The sequence below is a fragment of the Populus trichocarpa genome, chromosome 1, assembly GCF_000002775.5.
Source record: "Populus trichocarpa isolate Nisqually-1 chromosome 1, P.trichocarpa_v4.1, whole genome shotgun sequence".
In the NCBI taxonomy this organism is placed as follows: Eukaryota; Viridiplantae; Streptophyta; class Magnoliopsida; order Malpighiales; family Salicaceae; genus Populus; species Populus trichocarpa.
The window spans coordinates 12,665,671-12,685,006 of NC_037285.2; the positions used below are offsets into that span (position 1 = coordinate 12,665,671).

Here is a 19,336-nt window from a genome sequence, read left to right on the forward strand (position 1 = left end):
TATATATATATATATATATATATAAAGCCATGATTTCATTACAAAAATTGAAATTTCAAAGGAATCCAAAAAACAATTCAAGTTATTTTGTATTCAATGTATTTAAATGGATCAAAATGTGAAAAATAAAGGGAAAAAAATATAGAAAATAAAATAAGTTACGCACGTGCATGGACCCATGCACTTGACCCATCAAAAAAAGGCTTGGCTCATGCACAAGCCTCTTAATTTTTTTTCCTTTGTATTAAAGGATGGATTTTGTGTCATCTACCTTTTATTTTGTTTTTTTAAATAGGATGCGCAGACAATGCATTGTCTACAGCTCTAAAAATCAGCAACCGGAAGGTTCCTAGAAAATCAGGTAGAAGTATTTTATGTCTAAAACTTTTATTTTTAATTTATTTTTTACTTAAAACACATAGAAAATTAAACATACAATGAAGCTAAAATGAAATACTTTCCCCTGTAAATTAATTTAAACAAACAAATCATTGTGTCATTATAATATTTTCCGTGAGCTTAAATTATAACACAAGTGATTTACATTACTTTTTTTTTTTTATTTGAGGAAACCCCACCTCCCGGAAAGCGTACTTTGTGGGCTCAGGTGAGTGAGTAAAACCCCGGCTATCCCAGGCTCTTACAAGAGGTGCACGCCCTGACTTGAACTCGAGACCTGCTGTGCAGATCTCAAACCCTTTGCCATCACGCTACACCCCTTGAGGACTTATGATTTACATTACCTTATGATACAACTAACATTTTCATCTATAAAAGAATTTTCTAGGTATGTGGGCAACTAGATAATTTTTTTAACAAAATATGTCTATTTCATCTTAATTAATCACTTAAATATAGTAATTATCATGTGAGGTTGAATTATTATATTTCCATGATTAATTACTGTTACTTCATGTGACTAAATTTGATGCCCCTAGACATTTTTATAGTCGAGAATGCTTTGGCTATTACTTAATTACTCAAATGCAAATATAAATATTACTTCAAAATTATTGACTAAATTTTATTTCAATTATGAATTCTTTATACTTAGAAAAAACCCAAAATATGCATAAGATCCCCCCCCCCAAAAAAAAAAAAAATTAAAAATTAAAAAAATTAGAAATTAGAAAATCCAAAATGGCGTTTTCTTCAGTGCACACCAATTTCCTTTCTTCCGTAGTAGATGAAGCGGTAATAACAGAACCACCAACCTGGTAACAGTCCTTTTCTTCTGGGAAATCACAATTTTCCACTCCAGCATTCACACGATCTTTTGTCTCATTAATCACTTCTTTTTTGACATTGGCTGGGACCCGATTCCCGTTGCCCGTTCGCGTAGTCTTGGTATGGGATTTCTCAGGGTTGTGACTCATTGTTGCTGCTTCTGGGTCATAGCCATTGAAATGGAGGGCTTGGAAAATATCAAAGAGTGATCGCCCGAGCCCCGATGACTGATCGAACCTTGTTTACCCTCTCCTCTTTGTCTTCGAATGAGGATTACAGAATAAATACAGAGATAATTGGTGATTAAATACATAAAGAAATCGAATTGAAAATGAAAAGGAAGAATCGGGGAGAAGTGACAGAGTGAGAAGACTGACTTCCTTTGTTTTTCCATTCTTTGGGGGAACTTTTTGCGCTAAAGCTTTAACAGAAGTGAAAAGTTTGGCGGTCTTTTTTCATATATTCTTACCACTGTTAATTTGTTTTTGGCGGGAGCGACGGAGAAAGAAGGGTGGGTAAAGTTATAAAGCTGGGCCTGGAAGCCAAGCCCGGTACTAGTTGCCTTTTTTTTTTAAGCATATCATTTCAATTTCATTACTTTGGCATAGTGATTGAATTATCATTTCCATAGTTTTAGAATTGTTTTTATTTAAGATTATATTTTTTTATTTTTAGATTATTTTAATATGTAGATATTAAAAGTAAATTTTAAAAAATAAAAAAATATTATTTTAATATATTTTTAAATGAAAAACAATTTCAAACATTTTTCTAAACACGCTTAAATATGTGTATACTTCACAAAAAAATATTTTTTTATAAACCGAATCCACACAATTTAAACAAAATCAGTTTCATTTTTGAAAAAAAAGGTAATTTTGTAAAAATAATTGGGCTTTTGTGTTTGGGCCTCTGAGCCTAATATGCGACCCATGAAACATTCAAAAGTCCGAAACCCAACAACAATTCACTTCACTTCGGTATCTTTATTTTGCTTCACTCTCTTCTCTCTCCCACACCCCCGTCCAACACAACCGTCAATGGCGGTCGCAACCGCAACGGCATCGACCGTCGTGTTCCACAGGCGTATGTTAGAATCAACAACGGCCTCTTCACGAACTACTAACCCTAACAGAACCCTAACGATCTCTTCTTCTCCATCTTCTTCTTCTTCAAGGGCCTCTCTTTCAACTTGCTTCCTCTCTCCCTTCGTCGGCGGAGGAATCAGGATAATAGTTTTTGTCATTGCTTCCAAAGCTTCCTAACAGATTGTGAATTTAGAAAGTTTCCCCAAGTCTGTTTACTGTGTTGGACTGGATGAGGGAGGTGTTTATGTGTTGGAGTATATGCATCTTCTTATTAATGTTAACCATGTCCATGACTCCATGCTAAGAAAAGAAGCAGTTTGCTTTCTATGTATTTATGTATGCTTCTGTAAATATTCATATGCATGTGATCGCATGAATAGTGCGCTTTAAATGCTCTATAGGGCAATACATTTATCATTGCCAACTCCAAAGTCTACTGGCTGATAGTGCGAGCAAGGACTTGTTTAATTCTGACGAGTAGGATATTTATATGTAGTGGAGCATATATTATAGTGGTAATAGTTTATTAATGACCTCTATTTAAGTGTGTTCTCTGCTTTGTGATTTTAAATTAAGCTCAGTGGCATTTATGAATGCAACAAGTAAACCTTCCCAAATCCCACCCATGAGGAAATTCTTGCGTATATTTTACACCACTGTAGGTATGTCAAGCCACCTCTATTTACTCTCTGTGTTGGTAATGCTCGGGGAGAAGCAGCCATGCTTTTGGCTGCTGGTTCAAGGGAAAACCGCTCTGCTTTACCCTCATCAACGATCAACGATCATGATAAAGCGGGTATTTTTGTGATAGGTGGTACTCTATTCTATCCCATCTTATATCTTGCTAGTTTTTCTTTCTTGACTGCAATCAGTCTCTAGAATTCAGAATCAAATTTTTCTGCACTTTCTCTATCAATCTACAGCCAATTGGGAGATTTCAAGGTCAAGCAACAGGTGTTGAACTTGCAAGGAAAGAAATAAAGAAAGTGAAAGCAGAATTGGTAAGATTAACGGTTACTTTTTAATCAGATAGTTATCAGTTTGGTTACGAACCTCAATCTATGGTTGCTGGTTACTAGGAACTGAAGTTCTTAGGCAGGGTTTGGTCCCTTTTGTTGTGATCTAGTCTGAATGATTACCCAGAACAGTAATGTCACACTGTCTTCTCATCTGTCAAAAATGAATGCTGAAAGATATTCTATTTTCCTCTTTTTAGCAGAGCTGGATGTGGGATAATGGTTGCAATTTTCCATGAGGAGCCACGACCTCATCCTGACCTCCCCTAACAAGGTAGCTCGGTGATCTTGAGAGTTGGGTTGGGTAGCATGGGTCTCATCTCACCTTGTTCTGGGGCACAATGGGCTTGGTGGGCTTTGCTCCAAAGCTCACAGACTGTATTGGTGGGCAAGGAAAAAACAAATTCAGGTCGAGTGGCGCTAATGACTGGGTTGGTTTTATACATTTTACTTGTACATTTGTATTACAGGATACAGAAGCTGTCAGAACAATGCCTGTTTGGCCTGCTCACAGTTGCAAGTGGAAGTTTAAATGATAGCCAGCAAATACAACTGCAGGCTTGCTTGCACATGTTTGTGTGTGTGTCTGTGTGCAAGCACACACTGGAGGGAGGGAGTTTATGTTTTGCCTATGGGGGAAGAAACTGGGGGTGTGAAGAGGGAGAACTTCCTTTTGGCTTCCCAAAAGTAACTGATACTTGATCTTAATCAAAGGTTTAGACACTTGGTTCAAAACATAAACAATTTAATTTCTGGAAGAAAATGACTTAGCATCACTTCCACAATTGAGAAGGCTTTAGAAATTTGCTCTCTTATCAAATGCATTTTGGCTGAGCAGCCTGCGCTCACATTTCAACTGCTGCTGCTGCTGCTGCTGCTGTTATTCTGCATGGAAAGTTTTAAGATGCTCGATTTATGGCACTTGTGATTTCTTGCACTACATTTGTAAATGCTCGATTTTCTGATGGCAGTGCCAAACTTGATGTATTTAGTTAGATAGTCATGCGGTGACCACAAGACTTCATTGATCATTTTTTAGAAAATTTGATGCTGAACATGCTTTTTCATGGCATTGTAATGAAATAATTTTTACTTCCAATGCGTTGATGTGCAAACCATTTGAACCCTCCAAAAAATAGAGATAGAGGAACCAACTCTCTAGAACATGCACATTCAATCACCGCCTTACACCTTTTCAATCGATGCACCAACTTTGCATCAGTCCTGCTCTTCACCAATCCACTGCTCTTGCTCTTGAGATCAAGCATGTTCTGGCATGAAATTAGTCCAATTGCTTGTTCTTTTCATGGGTACACCACCTCAGCATTATTGCTTCATATTTGTTACCTGAAACTTATTCAGTGAGACACTTGGAAAGTGTTTTGACTTGTATCTAAATTGCTGATTTGACAATATAGTAAGCATGCGTTACAAGTTGGATTTGCTTTTTGATTTTTCTGTAAAATTTGTTGGATCTTGAGATCCCTAGTGATCAAAAGAGGCAATTTGGTTAGTGGTGTTCCTTGTTATCAGGTAATAGGAGCTTCATCCCCTATCATATAAGACATTTTTCTCTTTTCTCATCACAGATTTGCAAGTGTAGGGAGGGGATGCCCCATACACATTTTGGCCCCAGTTATCAACAGTGCCTCTTCCATTATTTGCTTCAAGTGCTTATAGCCCAGTCTTGAGGGTGATGTCATACTTCACAAACCCTTTATAGTGATTGTCACCATCTTCAAACAGGCCTTCATTCTCTTAGGAGGGATCTTTGCGTTATGTGTGTGAACTGTCAAGTTATGAGTGAACCACTGAGCTCATAGTTGTTGAGAGTTAAAATTGCTCATGGTTTTGTACTTAAAATCCTCTATTTTTTTAGGTTATTTTAAAGAGTCTTTGGCTGGAGGATTGGAGATTGAATTGATGAAAGACTCAAGACTCTGACAAGCTGTGAACAGAAAACGTGTTTTGAAGGAGAAACAAGGCTGTGGAGATGAGAACCCCTGTGCTTCTGCTACATGGTTTTGGCTTTTACTTGTTTATTGCAAAGAAAAGATTGGAAATCAAAACCTCTTAATGACAGAAGAGACATTAATATCAATTGAGTTACAAATTATCAGCTTCTCGAATAATATTTTAGCATTCGAAGAAACCTTATCACTGAATGACCTTCTCGAAAATGCCTTCTCTCGTGGCATTTAGGCATTTTCATGAAAATTACGTACTCGGTGAGATTTTTCTATTCAAATAGTTTGTTCTTAGTTCACGACCGAGAACAAAACAAGTAAAAGCCTGTGTGTGTGTGTGTGTTAAACTTTACAAACAGATGTGTAATTATAGTATAATGTTATCTGACTCTCCTTATAATGTAATTTTATGAATCTGTTATATAGTTTTTATTATTTAAATTTGATTTTTTTTTTCCGAATTCGGTAACCTGCTTATTAAATGGATGAGTTTCAGATCTAAATTCGATTTGAAATTTATATTACTATTATTTCTAATAAATATGAAATATAAAAAGTTTTAAATATAAGTAATTAGAAAAAAAAAATAGCCCTAAGATTTGATTCAGGGTATTTTTACTCTCGATGCTAAATAACAACGTACTTTTCTTTTATTTTTTCCTCCATATTAACGGCTATTCTTTTAAACAATCACTGGATAATTTTTTTTTTAAAAAATATTTTTCAAGTATAAATTAATTTTGTGAAAAATTCTATAAACACATGAATAAAAATTAATTAACGAGTTGTTGCTATCATTGTACTTGTGTTTTTAATTTTCAACTTCATGATCCAATCTAAATATTTATCCGTTTTAAACTTGTTCTTTGTATAACATTAAGATTTTTTACATTTCAATCAAGTTGTATCTAAAGCAGGCATTATTATTATTTTAATTTAGATTTATAATGCTTCTTGCCTAATTTAAATTAATTTTGACCTTTCACGTCAATTTTTATTAGGATTATTAGATTTTGTTCTTTTTAATGGTGAGATATTAAATTCTAATTTTTTCTTAATTGTGATACCAAATATTATGATATTGATAACATATTTTTTATTAATATGGGTGTTCGAGTCAGTTTATGTGTACTTTGACTAATCTCATGAACTCTTAAGTTAACGACCATATAAATTTTCAATAACCCTAAGATTTGTAGGACTCAAACTAGTAATCTTTAAGAAACAAACCTAAAATATAATCAATTAAGTAAATTACGCTAATCAGGATTAGATCTCTCCTCTCTTACTCCCATGCATCCTGGTCTCACCCAGTAGAAACTAGAAAACCGCCACTTGAGTTAAATGTCGGCAGGTATATAGTGATGAACATTAAAATTAATTAATCTCATCTCAATTGTTTAGTTTTATATATGTTAGCCCTTTCATATCATGGCATTAGTGGTAACAGTCGAGAGTTCCTTGTAACAAAACTAAGCATAACATATATAAAAAGAATATCACCAAGTGGGTCTAGGCGCGGGGCGCGCCAACGAAGGCACATTGCCTAGAATTCGGCAGCGATGGACTGCGGCAGAAACGAATTCGGCAGGCAGCGTGCATGGTCTGTGCAAGTCTTTGAGCTGGCGACTTGGCATGGACGTGGGGCTTAGACAATGGACCTTCTAAGTCAGCAGCTGATGCAGCAGAAATTGGCAATTGGGGGCTGCCAAGTAGACAGCCAGGAAATGGGGGAAGTGGCAGCTTCATGGGAAGCAAAACGTGGGAGCATAAAATGGGGTGTTCTCCATGCCACTAAGTCCTGGAAACATGGGATCATGGATGAGAGGTAGTGCTCCACTATATCCTGAAAACATGGGATCATGGGCTCGAGAAAGTGCTCCACTAGGTCCCGAAAATAGGGGTTAATGGGGGGGAGCTTGCTGCTCATATTTGTCTATAAATAGGCTGCCAAGCCTCTGTTGTGGAGCTTGCGATTTGTGCATAGCACACACCATATTTGTGTATTCCTTTGTTGATGAGATAAATAAAGGTTGAGAGGGATTCTTGTAAAACTCTTGTGTGCTTGTGTTGCTTGTGTTTACTTGTTGTCTACGACGAGGCGAGTGTGAGAACCTCCTTGGGTGAGCGAAACACATAGTCGTAGGAAAACACGAGTGAAAGGGTGAGGCAAGGCTGAGTCTAGTTGGGACTAGACTGCCGCATTGGGTTAAGTTTCGTTGCGAAAAATTAACCCCGTGACAATTGGTATCAGAGCACGGTTGATTCTAAAAACGTGCAGCGAAAGTCATGGAAGCTATTCGGGAACGGTTGACGCGTCTTGAGACCTTGATAGGGTCGGAGGAAGAAGACGAAGAACGTTCTATTGTTGATCGCTTGAAGGAAGCTGTGGAAAGCGCTGAAAGGGCTGAGAGCTTGTACATTTCTCTTGCGGCAGAATCGAGTGAACGATTGGCTACTATCGAAGAGATAATTGCCATTCTGAAGAAGGCAGTGACAAGCGCTCCTATTGGGGTAAGTACTTCTAAACCTAAAGTGCCTGAACCAAAGTGTTTTGGTGGGGCAAGAAGTTCCAAAGAGCTTGAGAATTTCTTGTGGGACATGGAGCAATACTTTAGCGTTGCGAAGATTAGCGTGGCTGAACAAGTGGATCTTACCGTGATGTATCTCACGGGTGATGCAAAGCTTTGGTGGCGGACGAGAACCAAAGAGGACTTAAGTGCTGGACGTCCAAAGATTGAGACATGGGATTGTCTCAAGAAGGAGCTAAAGGAGCAGTTCCTTCCGAACAATACATCCTGGATAGCGCGGGAGGAATTGAAAAGGCTCAAACACGATAGATCAATTCGTGAGTATGTTAAAGCTTTCAGTTCCTTGATTCTCGACATTGAGAATATGTCCGAGGAGGACAGGTTGTTCAACTTCATGTCTGGATTGCAAACTTGGGCGCAAGCGGAACTAAGGCGACAGAACGTAAAGGATCTGTCCTCCGCTATTGCTGCTGCGGACAGCTTGATTGATTTTAAATCAACTACAAGAGAGGGCTATACATCAACCTCCTTCAAGTCTAAGGGAAGAAACAAGGAGGAAAGAACGAGGAAGAAGTTCGGTGGGGGTGCATCGAGGGCTACTGCCGCGGAGAAGGGCAAGGCCAAGTTTATGGGTGCACAAGGTAAGAGTACTAAACCGAACTTTACTTGCTTCATTTGTGATGGTCCTCACTTTGCGAGGGAATGTCCGAAGAGGGAGAAGTTGAATGCTATTCGGGCTGGGGATAGCGATGAAGGGGAAGGGGTAGTTACGCACGTCAATCCTATGCGTGTGATAAACTGCCTGGTAGCTAAATCAGAGGATGGGGCTGCCGAAACCCGCCCTGTCGATAAAGACTTGGCGAGGATTGATGCACTGCGGAAAGGGAAGTCATGGGCTACGGACAATCTAATGTATGTGAAGATTGGGATAAATGGCAAAGACGTAAATGCTATGCTGGATTCAGGCGCAACCCACACGTTTGTGGCAGATCGGCTGGTGAAAGAACTTGGCCTGCGGCTGAGTGACAGCCACACATCAATGAAGGCAGTAAACTCGAAGGCACAGAGGATTGCTGGGATGTCTTATGATGTGCCGATAATGCTGGATCAGTGGAGAGGCAAGCAGGATGTGCTGGTCGTAAGTCTTGATGATTACGATATTATTCTTGGCCTTGATTTCTTACGAAAAGCCAAGGTTGTTTTGATGCCATATCTCAATGGAATGATGATTGCGAGTGAGGGATGCCCTTGTTTTGTCCCATGTTGTAATATCACAGCTGTGAATGTTGTGAAAAGGGGAAAAAGCGTGGTCTCGGCAATTGCTATTGATAAAGCATTGCGGAAAGGAGGGGAAGTGTTTCTAGCGACAATAGTCGACGAGAAGGCAGACTGTTGTGGTGAGGTGCCGAAAGAAATTGCTAGCGTGCTGCAGCAATTCGAAGATGTGATGCCGCCTCAGCTACCGAAGAAACTCCCGCCCAGGAGGGCCATCGACCATCGAATTGAGCTGGTGCCAGGGGCAAAGCCACCATCTCAAGCCCCTTATCGAATGTCGCCAAGGGAATTGGCAGAATTGAGGAAACAATTGGAAGAGCTGATTGACTCAGGGTTTGTCCGGCCTTCCAAGGCTCCGTATGGTGCTCCGGTTTTGTTTCAAAAGAAGGCGGATGGAAGCCTTCGCATGTGTGTGGACTACCGAGCGCTAAACAAGGTAACAATCAAAAACAAATATCCTGTTCCTTTAATTCAGGATTTGATGGACAGATTGTGTGGAGCCTCAATCTTTACCAAATTGGACTTGCGATCGGGGTATTGGCAAGTGCGGGTTGCTGATGGTGATGAGCATAAAACTACTTGTGTGACAAGGTATGGCTCTTATGAGTTTCTAGTTATGCCATTTGGCCTAACAAATGCTCCAGCAACATTTTGTAATCTAATGAATGACGTGTTATATGATTTCTTAGACAATTTTGTGGTAGTCTACTTAGATGACATTGTAATCTATAGTAGAGGCATTGAAGATCATGTAACTCATCTCTCTAAAGTCCTAAGTAGGTTGAGAGAATATGAATTGTATGTAAAGAGAGAAAAGTGTGAGTTTGCAAAAGCTGAAATTATGTTCTTAGGCCACTTGATTGGAGAAGGACAGGTGAAGATGGATCCACGGAAGATTCAAGCCATCGTTGAATGGTCAGCACCAAAATCAGTCCCGGAATTGAGGTCATTTTTGGGGCTTGCAAACTACTACAGACGATTCATTGAGGGTTATAGCAAGAAGACAACTCCTCTCTCGGATCTTCTCAAGAAGAGTCGGAGATGGGAATGGACGGTTGACTGCCAGCAAGCTTTTGAGAAGCTGAAGACAGCGGTAGCGTCAGCTCCCGTTTTGGGGCTGCCTGATTTTGAGAAGCCTTTCGAAGTGCATACTGATGCTTCAGATAGGGCTATTGGTGGAGTGCTGGTGCAAGAGGGACATCCGGTTGCTTTCGAGAGTCGGAAGCTAAATGACGCGGAACAGAATTACTCGACGCATGAGAAAGAAATGACGGCAGTAGTGCACTGCCTTGGCATATGGAGAGTATATCTGTTGGGGCCGAAATTCGTTGTCAAGACTGACAACGTTGCCAACACATTCTTCTGGACGCAGAAGAAATTGTCGCAGCGACAAGCTCGGTGGCAGGAATTCTTGGCCGAATATGATTTTGTATGGAAGCACAAACCGGGAAGCCACAATCAGGTTGCGGATGCTCTTAGCAGACGCGAGGTAATTGCTACTGTTCTTGCTATTGCTCAGGTGGAGTCGGACATGCTGTGTCGACTTCGTCAAGCTGCGGGGGAAGACGCAGCGTACAAGAAACTGGTTGAGCTTGTACAAGAAGGGACAATACGGAGGTATTGGCTGGAACAAGACCTACTCTATGCAAAGGGGGGTCGAATCTTCGTGCCAAAGGGAGAGCTGCGGAAACATTTATTGATGGAGACTCATGATCCGCAGTGGGCTGGACATCCAGGTAGAGAAAGGATGGTTGCTCTCCTATCACAGACTTATTATTGGCCGAAGATGGAGGAGGACGTAGAACTCTATGTCAGGACTTGTCTAGTGTGCCAACAAGACAAGACTTTGCGGCAGCGTGAGGCAGGCTTGTTACAGCCGCTGCCGATTCCAGAAAGACCGTGGGTGTCGGTCTCAATGGATTTCATTGTTGGTTTTCCAAAGGTGGATGGCATGAACACAATCATGGTTGTTGTGGACAGATTCACTAAGTATGCGGTGTTTGTTGCTGCCCCGACGGTGTGTACAGCCGAAGTGGCCGCTGAATTATTCTACCGCAACGTGGTGAAGTACTTTGGAGTACCTTCTGACATTGTAAGTGATCGTGATGTGCGATTCACGGGCAGATTCTGGACAGCATTGTTCAACATGATGGGAACAAGGCTGAAGTTTTCCACTGCCAATCACCCGCAAACTGATGGGCAGACGGAAAGGATAAATGCTTTGTTGGAGGAATATTTGAGACACTACGTGACAGCGACGCAGCGAAACTGGCTGGAGTTGCTGGATAGTGCGCAGTTTTGCTATAATCTTCAAAAATCCTCGGCAACGGAAGCAAGTCCGTTTGAGCTGGTTTTGGGAGCCCAACCCCAAACTCCTGCGGAGATTGCAGTGCAGGTATCGGGTGGGAAGAGTCCAGCGGCATACAGGTTTGCGATGGAGCGGCAGGAGCTATTCGAGCAAGCGCAAGATAGCTTGCGCAAGGCAAGGAAAAGAATGCTCAAATATGCCAATCAAAAGCGGAGATTGCTAGAATTCAGTGTGGGTGACAAGGTGTTGCTCAAGCTAACTCCGCAGATTTGGAAGAAAATTCTGGGGACGAAGCACCGAGGGCTGGTGCCAAGGTACGATGGACCTTTCGAAGTCATCGAAAAGGTAGGCGCTGTTGCCTATAGGCTGAAGCTGCCCGAACGGCTGAAACTTCATCCTACGTTTCACGTAAGTTACTTGCGGCCTTTCTATGAAGATCACGAGGATCCGAAAAGAAGTAAGTCGCAACGAGCTCCTCCTACGATTCATAAACAATTTGACGATGGGATTGTCAAGATTATGGATCATCGTAGACTCGGCCAACATCGAAAGAATCGGCGGACAGAATTCTTGATAAAATGGAAGAAAAATGAGGAGGTTTCATGGGAGAAAGACACTGACTTGTGGCAATTTGAGGATCAAATACAAGACTACCTCACATCTATTCCGACGAGGACGTCGGACTCTTCTAGTGGGGGTGGTTTGTTAGAGGTCTAGGCGCGGGGCGCGCCAACGAAGGCACATTGCCTAGAATTCGGCAGCGATGGACTGCGGCAGAAACGAATTCGGCAGGCAGCGTGCATGGTCTGTGCAAGTCTTTGAGCTGGCGACTTGGCATGGACGTGGGGCTTAGACAATGGACCTTCTAAGTCAGCAGCTGATGCAGCAGAAATTGGCAATTGGGGGCTGCCAAGTAGACAGCCAGGAAATGGGGGAAGTGGCAGCTTCATGGGAAGCAAAACGTGGGAGCATAAAATGGGGTGTTCTCCATGCCACTAAGTCCTGGAAACATGGGATCATGGATGAGAGGTAGTGCTCCACTATATCCTGAAAACATGGGATCATGGGTTCGAGAAAGTGCTCCACTAGGTCCCGAAAATAGGGGTTAATGGGGGGGAGCTTGCTGCTCATATTTGTCTATAAATAGGCTGCCAAGCCTCTGTTGTGGAGCTTGCGATTTGTGCATAGCACACACCATATTTGTGTATTCCTTTGTTGATGAGATAAATAAAGGTTGAGAGGGATTCTTGTAAAACTCTTGTGTGCTTGTGTTGCTTGTGTTTACTTGTTGTCTACGACGAGGCGAGTGTGAGAACCTCCTTGGGTGAGCGAAACACATAGTCGTAGGAAAACACGAGTGAAAGGGTGAGGCAAGGCTGAGTCTAGTTGGGACTAGACTGCCGCATTGGGTTAAGTTTCGTTGCGAAAAATTAACCCCGTGACACAGTCGAGAGTTCCTTGTAACAAAACTAAGCATAACATATATAAAAAGAATATCACCAAGTGGGATTTTTTTTTTCTTCGTTATTTTGAATGTCCGAAGCAAGAAAATGTCATGATTTGTCAGCTGTCACATCACATTGAGGAGAAAACCTCTTCCCCAAAGTACAATAATAACAAACCATAAGTTGGTGGTAAAATAATAAAAGCTTGAGATCAAAAGGTTTGCTCTCTCTGTGGTTTCAGGTTTGAGCCTTGTGGTTGCTTATATGATGGCCACTGGAAGCTTACATGGTCATTAACTTCAGGGCCCATGGGATTAATTGAAGTGCGTGCAAACTGGTCCGGACATCTACGTTAAACTAAAAAAAAAAATAGCATAAAAACCATTTTGAATGCTTTGAGAATATTTTAAGCACGAGGAGTGGGCGAAAAAAGTGAAGAGAGACAACAGGGAGGCAGACTTTTTGCAAATGTATCCTCTTTCCAGTACACCATGGAAATGAGGTCTCGAGGGGTTAATAAAGGAGTGAGTCTACATTGACATGTGCACACCATTAACCTCATCCTACCACCTAATTAGTCCCATTTGAAAGAAAAAAGAAAAAAAAAAAGTAGCAGCAATTCCTCAATAGCTGCCACAGCCTCTCAGACCTCAACTATAAATAGGGTATTGTGAAATCATGCTTTCTCATCCATTTTCTTATTTCTCTTATTATACTCTCTCTCAACTAGTTACCTTTACTTGATTATACAAGTGTGGCAGTGTGATGATAATTATGGGGTTTGCGCTTAAATATGGTTATTCCATTCTTTGTGTCGTGGCAGTGGCACTACTGCCTGCAATAAGTCACTCCCAAGACTACACATGCTCAAGAGCAACTTATTTTGGGAGCCCTGATTGCTTAGGGACCCCAAGTAAGTATAAATGTGTGTGTGTCGAGATCTCCTATTTATTCAGAGTTCATAATTATATTGTTTATCTAGTTATGCAAATGTAAATATTTGTAAGAGGACTACTGCTGTGTAAGCTTAATTAACAACATATATGTTTTGCATGAAACAAGTACTGAAATGCATGCATGTAAATGTTAATGCAGCTGGAGCTTGCGGGTTTGGAGGATATGGAAGGACGGTCAATGACGCTAATGTAGCTGGTGTTTCAAGACTCTTCAAGAATGGTACTGGCTGTGGTGGTTGCTATCAGGTACTTGAATTCAAGGCACTTAATTATCAGTATTGAAAGTAATTAACTGTTACTTTCAGGGTAATAAACAAATGTGTTTAACTATTGATATATAATGCTGGTTTACATATCGTTGATTGATAACAATTTCAGGTGAGATGCAAAGCTTCAAACCTTTGCTCTGATGATGGGGTGAACGTAGTGGTTACTGACTATGGTGAAGGAGACAAAACTGACTTCATCCTCAGCACACGTGCATACGCAAGAATGGCACGTCCAAACATGGCCCTAGAGCTGTTCGCATATGGTGTTGTTGATGTAGAATTCAGGAGGATCCCTTGCCGCTACAATGGTTATAATCTCATGTTCAAGGTCCATGAACACAGCAGGTTTCCTGAGTACTTGGCCATAGTTCTTCTGTACCAAGCTGGCCAAAATGAGATTTTGGCTGTGGAATTACGGCAGGTACGTTTTGATTTCTTCTTCTGATATTCTTTTTTTACCTTTAATATACAGGAACTAGCATGTGAGAACTTGACGTGATGTCTTTAATTTAATTACATGCAGGAGGATTGCAAGGAATGGAGAGGCATGAGAAGAGCCTATGGGGCAGTGTGGGATATACCTAATCCACCAAAGGGTGCCATTAGCTTGAAGCTCCAGGTCTGTGGCAGCGCAGGGGTGACATGGGTCCAAGCAGATAATGTTTTACCAAGTGATTGGAAGGCTGGGGTTGCTTATGACTCTGCCATTCAGCTTCCTTGAAGATTGAAGGACTAAGTCATTAGTTTGCAGCTAGTCGGACATAAAGAAGCCGCTAGTTTGTTGTTTAATTTCTGCTTAGTTTGTTTGCCTTCGGTTATTATGTATTTTGTAATCCAGCAATTTCTCTTTGCTGTGAACAATAAAAATTGGGTTTCTGTACTTCGTATTGGTAAGGATATATATCCGTTTATTGGGATCTTCTGATAGTCTTGATCACTAAAACTGATTTTTTTTTTTTTTTTAAATATCATTACAATAACAATAAATAAAATGGTATAATAATTGCTACTGCTCATCTTCTTTGTACCTTTCCTTATTCGCCAAAGCCTGGCTCGAGATAAATCTTCCAGCGCCATAGTCATAGCTTTAATATTATGAAGGGCTGGGACCTTCTCCGACTCTCCCTGACCCGCATGGCTTTCTCAAGTTGCTAATTAATAATCTTATCAGAACTCCCTTGGAAGCTGACCCAGCCATGCATTAATCTTCATGGCATTCTTCATTTGATCAGCAGTGGCCGACATCTCCTCAAACGCTTTTCCTTGGCTGGCCTGAACACATGCTTTTGATCACCGGATTCATCACTATCACTAGCAGTTCCTCCAAGAGATACCTATATATTACAATCAGCAAATACCAAAAACCTGTGTCCAGAAACGCGACGTCATCTTCTCCTGCACGCTACATGCAACGAGTCAGAAAACCTCAAGATCCTACATTAGCACATGGACAGTTTTTTTAAAAATAAAATAAAAATAAAAGTAAAAAATTACACCTCGGGAACAAACAGATCCGATCAAAAAATCAAAACAAAGATAACCAAGAACCTAATTAAATACGTTTTTGTATACACACACGAGACAACAATCAAAACTATCTTGAAGTACTATAGCATGATATCTTTATTCTCTAATAAGATGTTTTTGAAAGTCTCCTAATAATTATTTTTAAAATATTTTTTATTTGAAAATAAATCAAAATAATATTTAAAAAAAAAACACTTTCAACCTCCTCTAAATAAAATAAAATAATTGAAGTCTCACCACCTTCGATTATAATCACTTCATCTATGATAGTTTAAGAAAAAAAAATACTTGAAGTCTTAGTACAAAATTGATTTCGCCATAAAAAATGCATCGGTGTCCACTCAAAAAAAACAATAAACAAACCAAAAACCATTCATTGATGTAAAGAAGAAATCTCATGAAGCAACAAGGTGTCTTGAATCCAAAAAGCTTTAGCCTGTTTATTTGTTTAAATGTATTTTTTTAAGTGGTTTTTTTAAAAGTGAGTTATTTTTTAATAGTTGATAGTGTTATGGAAAATAAGTTAGAAAAAACTTACTAGTGTTTGATCATGTCATGAAAATGATTTGGAAAATTATTTATTAATGTCTTAATTTTTTTTCAAGTTTATTAAAAGAATGAGGAAGAAATATTATAGATAAAAAAAAATTGAGGGATGAAATTGAAAAAAATCTAATTTCATAAATTATTTTATATAAATAAATAATAATTAAAATAATAGAGACCAAATTTGACAGATAAAAAAGTTAGAGATAATAAAATTATGTATAAAAAAAAATTTCATAAATTATTTTAAATAAAAATAAATAGTAATCAAAAGAACAATAACCAAATATAATAGATAAAAAATTTAATTAAAAAAATGATAAGAGAAAAACAAATAACAATAAAAAATAAGGACAAAAGTTGATATAAAAATCAAATTAAATCAAATTCTAAGGGATGAAATTTTAAAAAAAAAATCAAAACAAAATATATAGCAATTAAAAGATTAAATACTAAATTTGATATAATCAATAAATAACAAGATATATATTTCTGAATTTTTATAACTTCTAAAAAGTGTTTTCCGTCCAAAATAAAAGAAAAATACTTTTATGAAAACAAAATTAAATTTTTTTTAATTGAAAAGTATTTTTTATTGAATAATTTTTCTAGTAGTAAACAAATAGGATCTTAATAGTAAATTAATTAATTTAAAATAAAAAAGCCTAGATGATTGTATATTTAATAATCTATTTTCGTGAAATAGATTTGAGTTTCAATAACTTTTTTATTTTATTATTATATACCGAAGACCTTGTTACATAACTCAAAACCCAACAAACCTTTTAATGAAACATAAAAAAACAATCATTTGTAATTAATTTAATTTCCTCATAATATAAAAAGATGATGATGATGATATTGGATGCTTTAGAAGAACCAAATTATCGCTTGCCTTTGAGTTACATAGACGACGTGACGGTCATAAACTCACGGTTATGAGTAACGCGAGATATGATTCAACTATATTTTTTTAAAATTTAAAATTTAATTTTTTTAAAAAATATCTTTTTAATATTTTTTAATCATTTCTGTCAAAAATTAATTTTAAAAAATAATAAATAAATAAATTATTTTAATATATTTATAAATAAAAATATTTTTTAAAAAAACTTTATTGTTATTTTTTTTAAAAAAATTTAACCCAAGTCGTTTAAACAGAGGAAGCCAAGACAGGTCGTTAGGAAGCAGAAGTACACGATGTGCCCAGGGAAACAAAACGACAATTCGTCTTTATACAGATCAAAAATATATTATACACCATCGATTTAATCACCAACCGTTCAAAACAAATGGCGGGAAAATCAACTTAAAAAACCGAACCCCTAGAGACTAACTTTCCCTCCCATTCTCTCTCTCTCTTAAGAAAAAAGAAAACCTTAATCTTTGTCTGCAAAAATGGAGGAAAACGATCCTTTCGCTGCATTAACAAAGCTGTGTCAAGTCTCCGATTCCCAAGAACAACACTTGAACCAATGTTCCTGTGCTCTTGAACCACAAACAAACGACGAGTCTCTCTCCCTCGACGGCGAAATCACTGTCACCTCCACCGCCATCACCATGGTCTCCCCTCCACAAACTCCAGAGGATAACCTCAAAGACGACCCAAACGAAAATTCCATCCTCCATAAAGACGACGTCTTTTCCACTCCGCCTGAAGATCCCTCCCTCTCAAGCTCCCAAAACCAGCACGAGCAGCAGCAGCAGGAGGTCGCTGTTGTTCGCGCAAAGGAAGATCAGATGGTTGAAGGAGCAGGAATCGATGAAATTATGGCCGTTGATGGTGGAGATTGTGCCGGAGATTCGATAGAGAAGGATTTAGGGCTTACTGCAGAGGCGGAATTCACAGAGACAATTGAGGTTGAAGGCCATTTGGGTGGTGGTGAGGATAATTCTCAGGACAAAGAAGTAATTCACTGTAAGTGTACGAAAGGTATGGTTTTGAAAAGAGGATTACCTTCGTCTTCTTCAAATAATGTCTTCAGCGAGTTTTCGACTAAAAGATCGAAACTTTATGATAATAATCTGGGTTTTGTGACTCCAAAACCTAGTCTAAGAACTGAAATAGGGAAAAGTTTTGAGAGATTGGTGAAATCATTGGATAGATTTAAGTGGACTCCAAGAGCTAGTGTAGGGGCTGAATCTGTGAAGTGTGACGAGAGGTTACTGAAAACATTGGATGAAATTACGGCTAAGTCGAAAAGAGCAAAACGTTTGAATAAAAATCTGGGTTTGGGGAGTCCAAGAAGCAGTTTAGTGCGTGAAACTGAGAGGAGAAGAGAGAATCTCGGGTATTCTGTGGAGAAATTGGGTTCTGAGGGAGGGGGTGGTCCTAACAGTTGTTTAAAATCTCCACAAAATGAGCAAGTTGGAGAAATGGTGATTGAAGTGAATGGTAGAGGTAGTGAATGTAGTGGAGAGAGCTCAGCGAAGAGGAAGCTGGAATTTTCTACTGAGGTGATAGAATATGAGTTTGAAGGAAATGATGCAACCTTAAGATTTGTCGATGATGGAGTGGACGAGAGGGAAGCTAATGGATTTTGCAATACCAGGGAGGAACATTCTGCTAGAAAAAGCACAGATGACCTTGAAAAGTTTAGATATGTTGGTCCTAATGTTGGTACAAACGCTTGTGGCAAGGAGGATGATGTTAGAGAAAAACGTGTGTTGCCGGCATGTGTACCAGGAAGGAAGGAGAATGCAGGAGCAGGGGAAGCGGAGCATGATACTGTTTTGTTTGAAATGACTTGTATGGATCTTCAGATCACACTATTAGATGTGTTGAAGATACTTGCAGAGGAAGAGCGGTATGATCCAAGTTTGGAAAAGTTAAGTATCTTGGAGGCTGCAAAGATAGGTGGGATGACTTTTCCTTAGACCCTGTTAACGGCCAAAAGGGGAATATGATAAAGGCAGGGAGGTATGTTATTGCAGATATTGGTTTTTTGAGGAGCATGGATATTTTACTTTGCAGCGTCATGTTAAAAATCCATGATGAGGCAGGTAGGTTTCTGAACTTGGAAATTAGATATCGTTCTGCTGCTTTACTTCTTGCTGGATGAATTTGCAAGTTACAAGACGTCTCTAGGCCTTTTGAAGCTGGTTGTGACTTGTGAGGTGCAAGGCTGTATTGTATAGTCATGTCATGTGTATATAACTTTGTGATAAAATTGCTATTGTT

The 19,336-nt window shown here is 39.0% G+C and overlaps 1 protein-coding gene and 1 long non-coding RNA gene across 5 annotated transcripts; both read left to right on the forward strand.

Moving 5' to 3' along the window:
• Positions 1-2,216: 2,216 nt before the first annotated feature.
• Positions 2,217-4,430, forward strand: LOC112323623 (uncharacterized). Of its 3 annotated transcripts, XR_002977089.2 has the most exons (3): positions 2,217-3,126; positions 3,239-3,316; positions 3,535-4,430. It is a non-coding gene; the product is annotated as an uncharacterized LOC112323623 (long non-coding RNA). The 3 variants fall into 3 exon arrangements; XR_008059424.1 differs by having other exon boundaries at positions 2,217-3,316; positions 3,532-4,430; XR_002977088.2 differs by having other exon boundaries at positions 2,217-3,316.
• A 9,108-nt stretch (positions 4,431-13,538) lies between these two features.
• Positions 13,539-15,009, forward strand: LOC18094559 (expansin-like B1). Of its 2 annotated transcripts, none has more exons than XM_024608067.2 (4): positions 13,539-13,782; positions 13,953-14,059; positions 14,192-14,503; positions 14,606-15,009. In XM_024608067.2, the coding sequence occupies exons 1-4, from the start codon at positions 13,623-13,625 to the stop codon at positions 14,801-14,803; spliced, it is 777 nt and encodes a 258-aa protein (XP_024463835.1). In that variant the 5' UTR covers positions 13,539-13,622; the 3' UTR covers positions 14,804-15,009. The 2 variants fall into 2 exon arrangements, with proteins under 2 accessions (XP_024463835.1, XP_006368949.2); XM_006368887.3 differs by having other exon boundaries at positions 13,541-13,770.
• Positions 15,010-19,336: the final 4,327 nt, after the last annotated feature.

Coding starts and splice junctions, on each gene's coding strand:
- LOC18094559 (XM_024608067.2), top strand. CDS start 13,623: ATGATAATTATGGGGTTTGCGCTTAAATATGGTTATTCCATTCTTTGT. Junction 13,783..13,952: donor GACCCCAAGTAAGTATAAAT/GTGTGTGTGTCG, acceptor ATGTTAATGCAG/CTGGAGCTTGCGGGTTTGGA. Junction 14,060..14,191: donor GCTGTGGTGGTTGCTATCAG/GTACTTGAATTC, acceptor TAACAATTTCAG/GTGAGATGCAAAGCTTCAAA.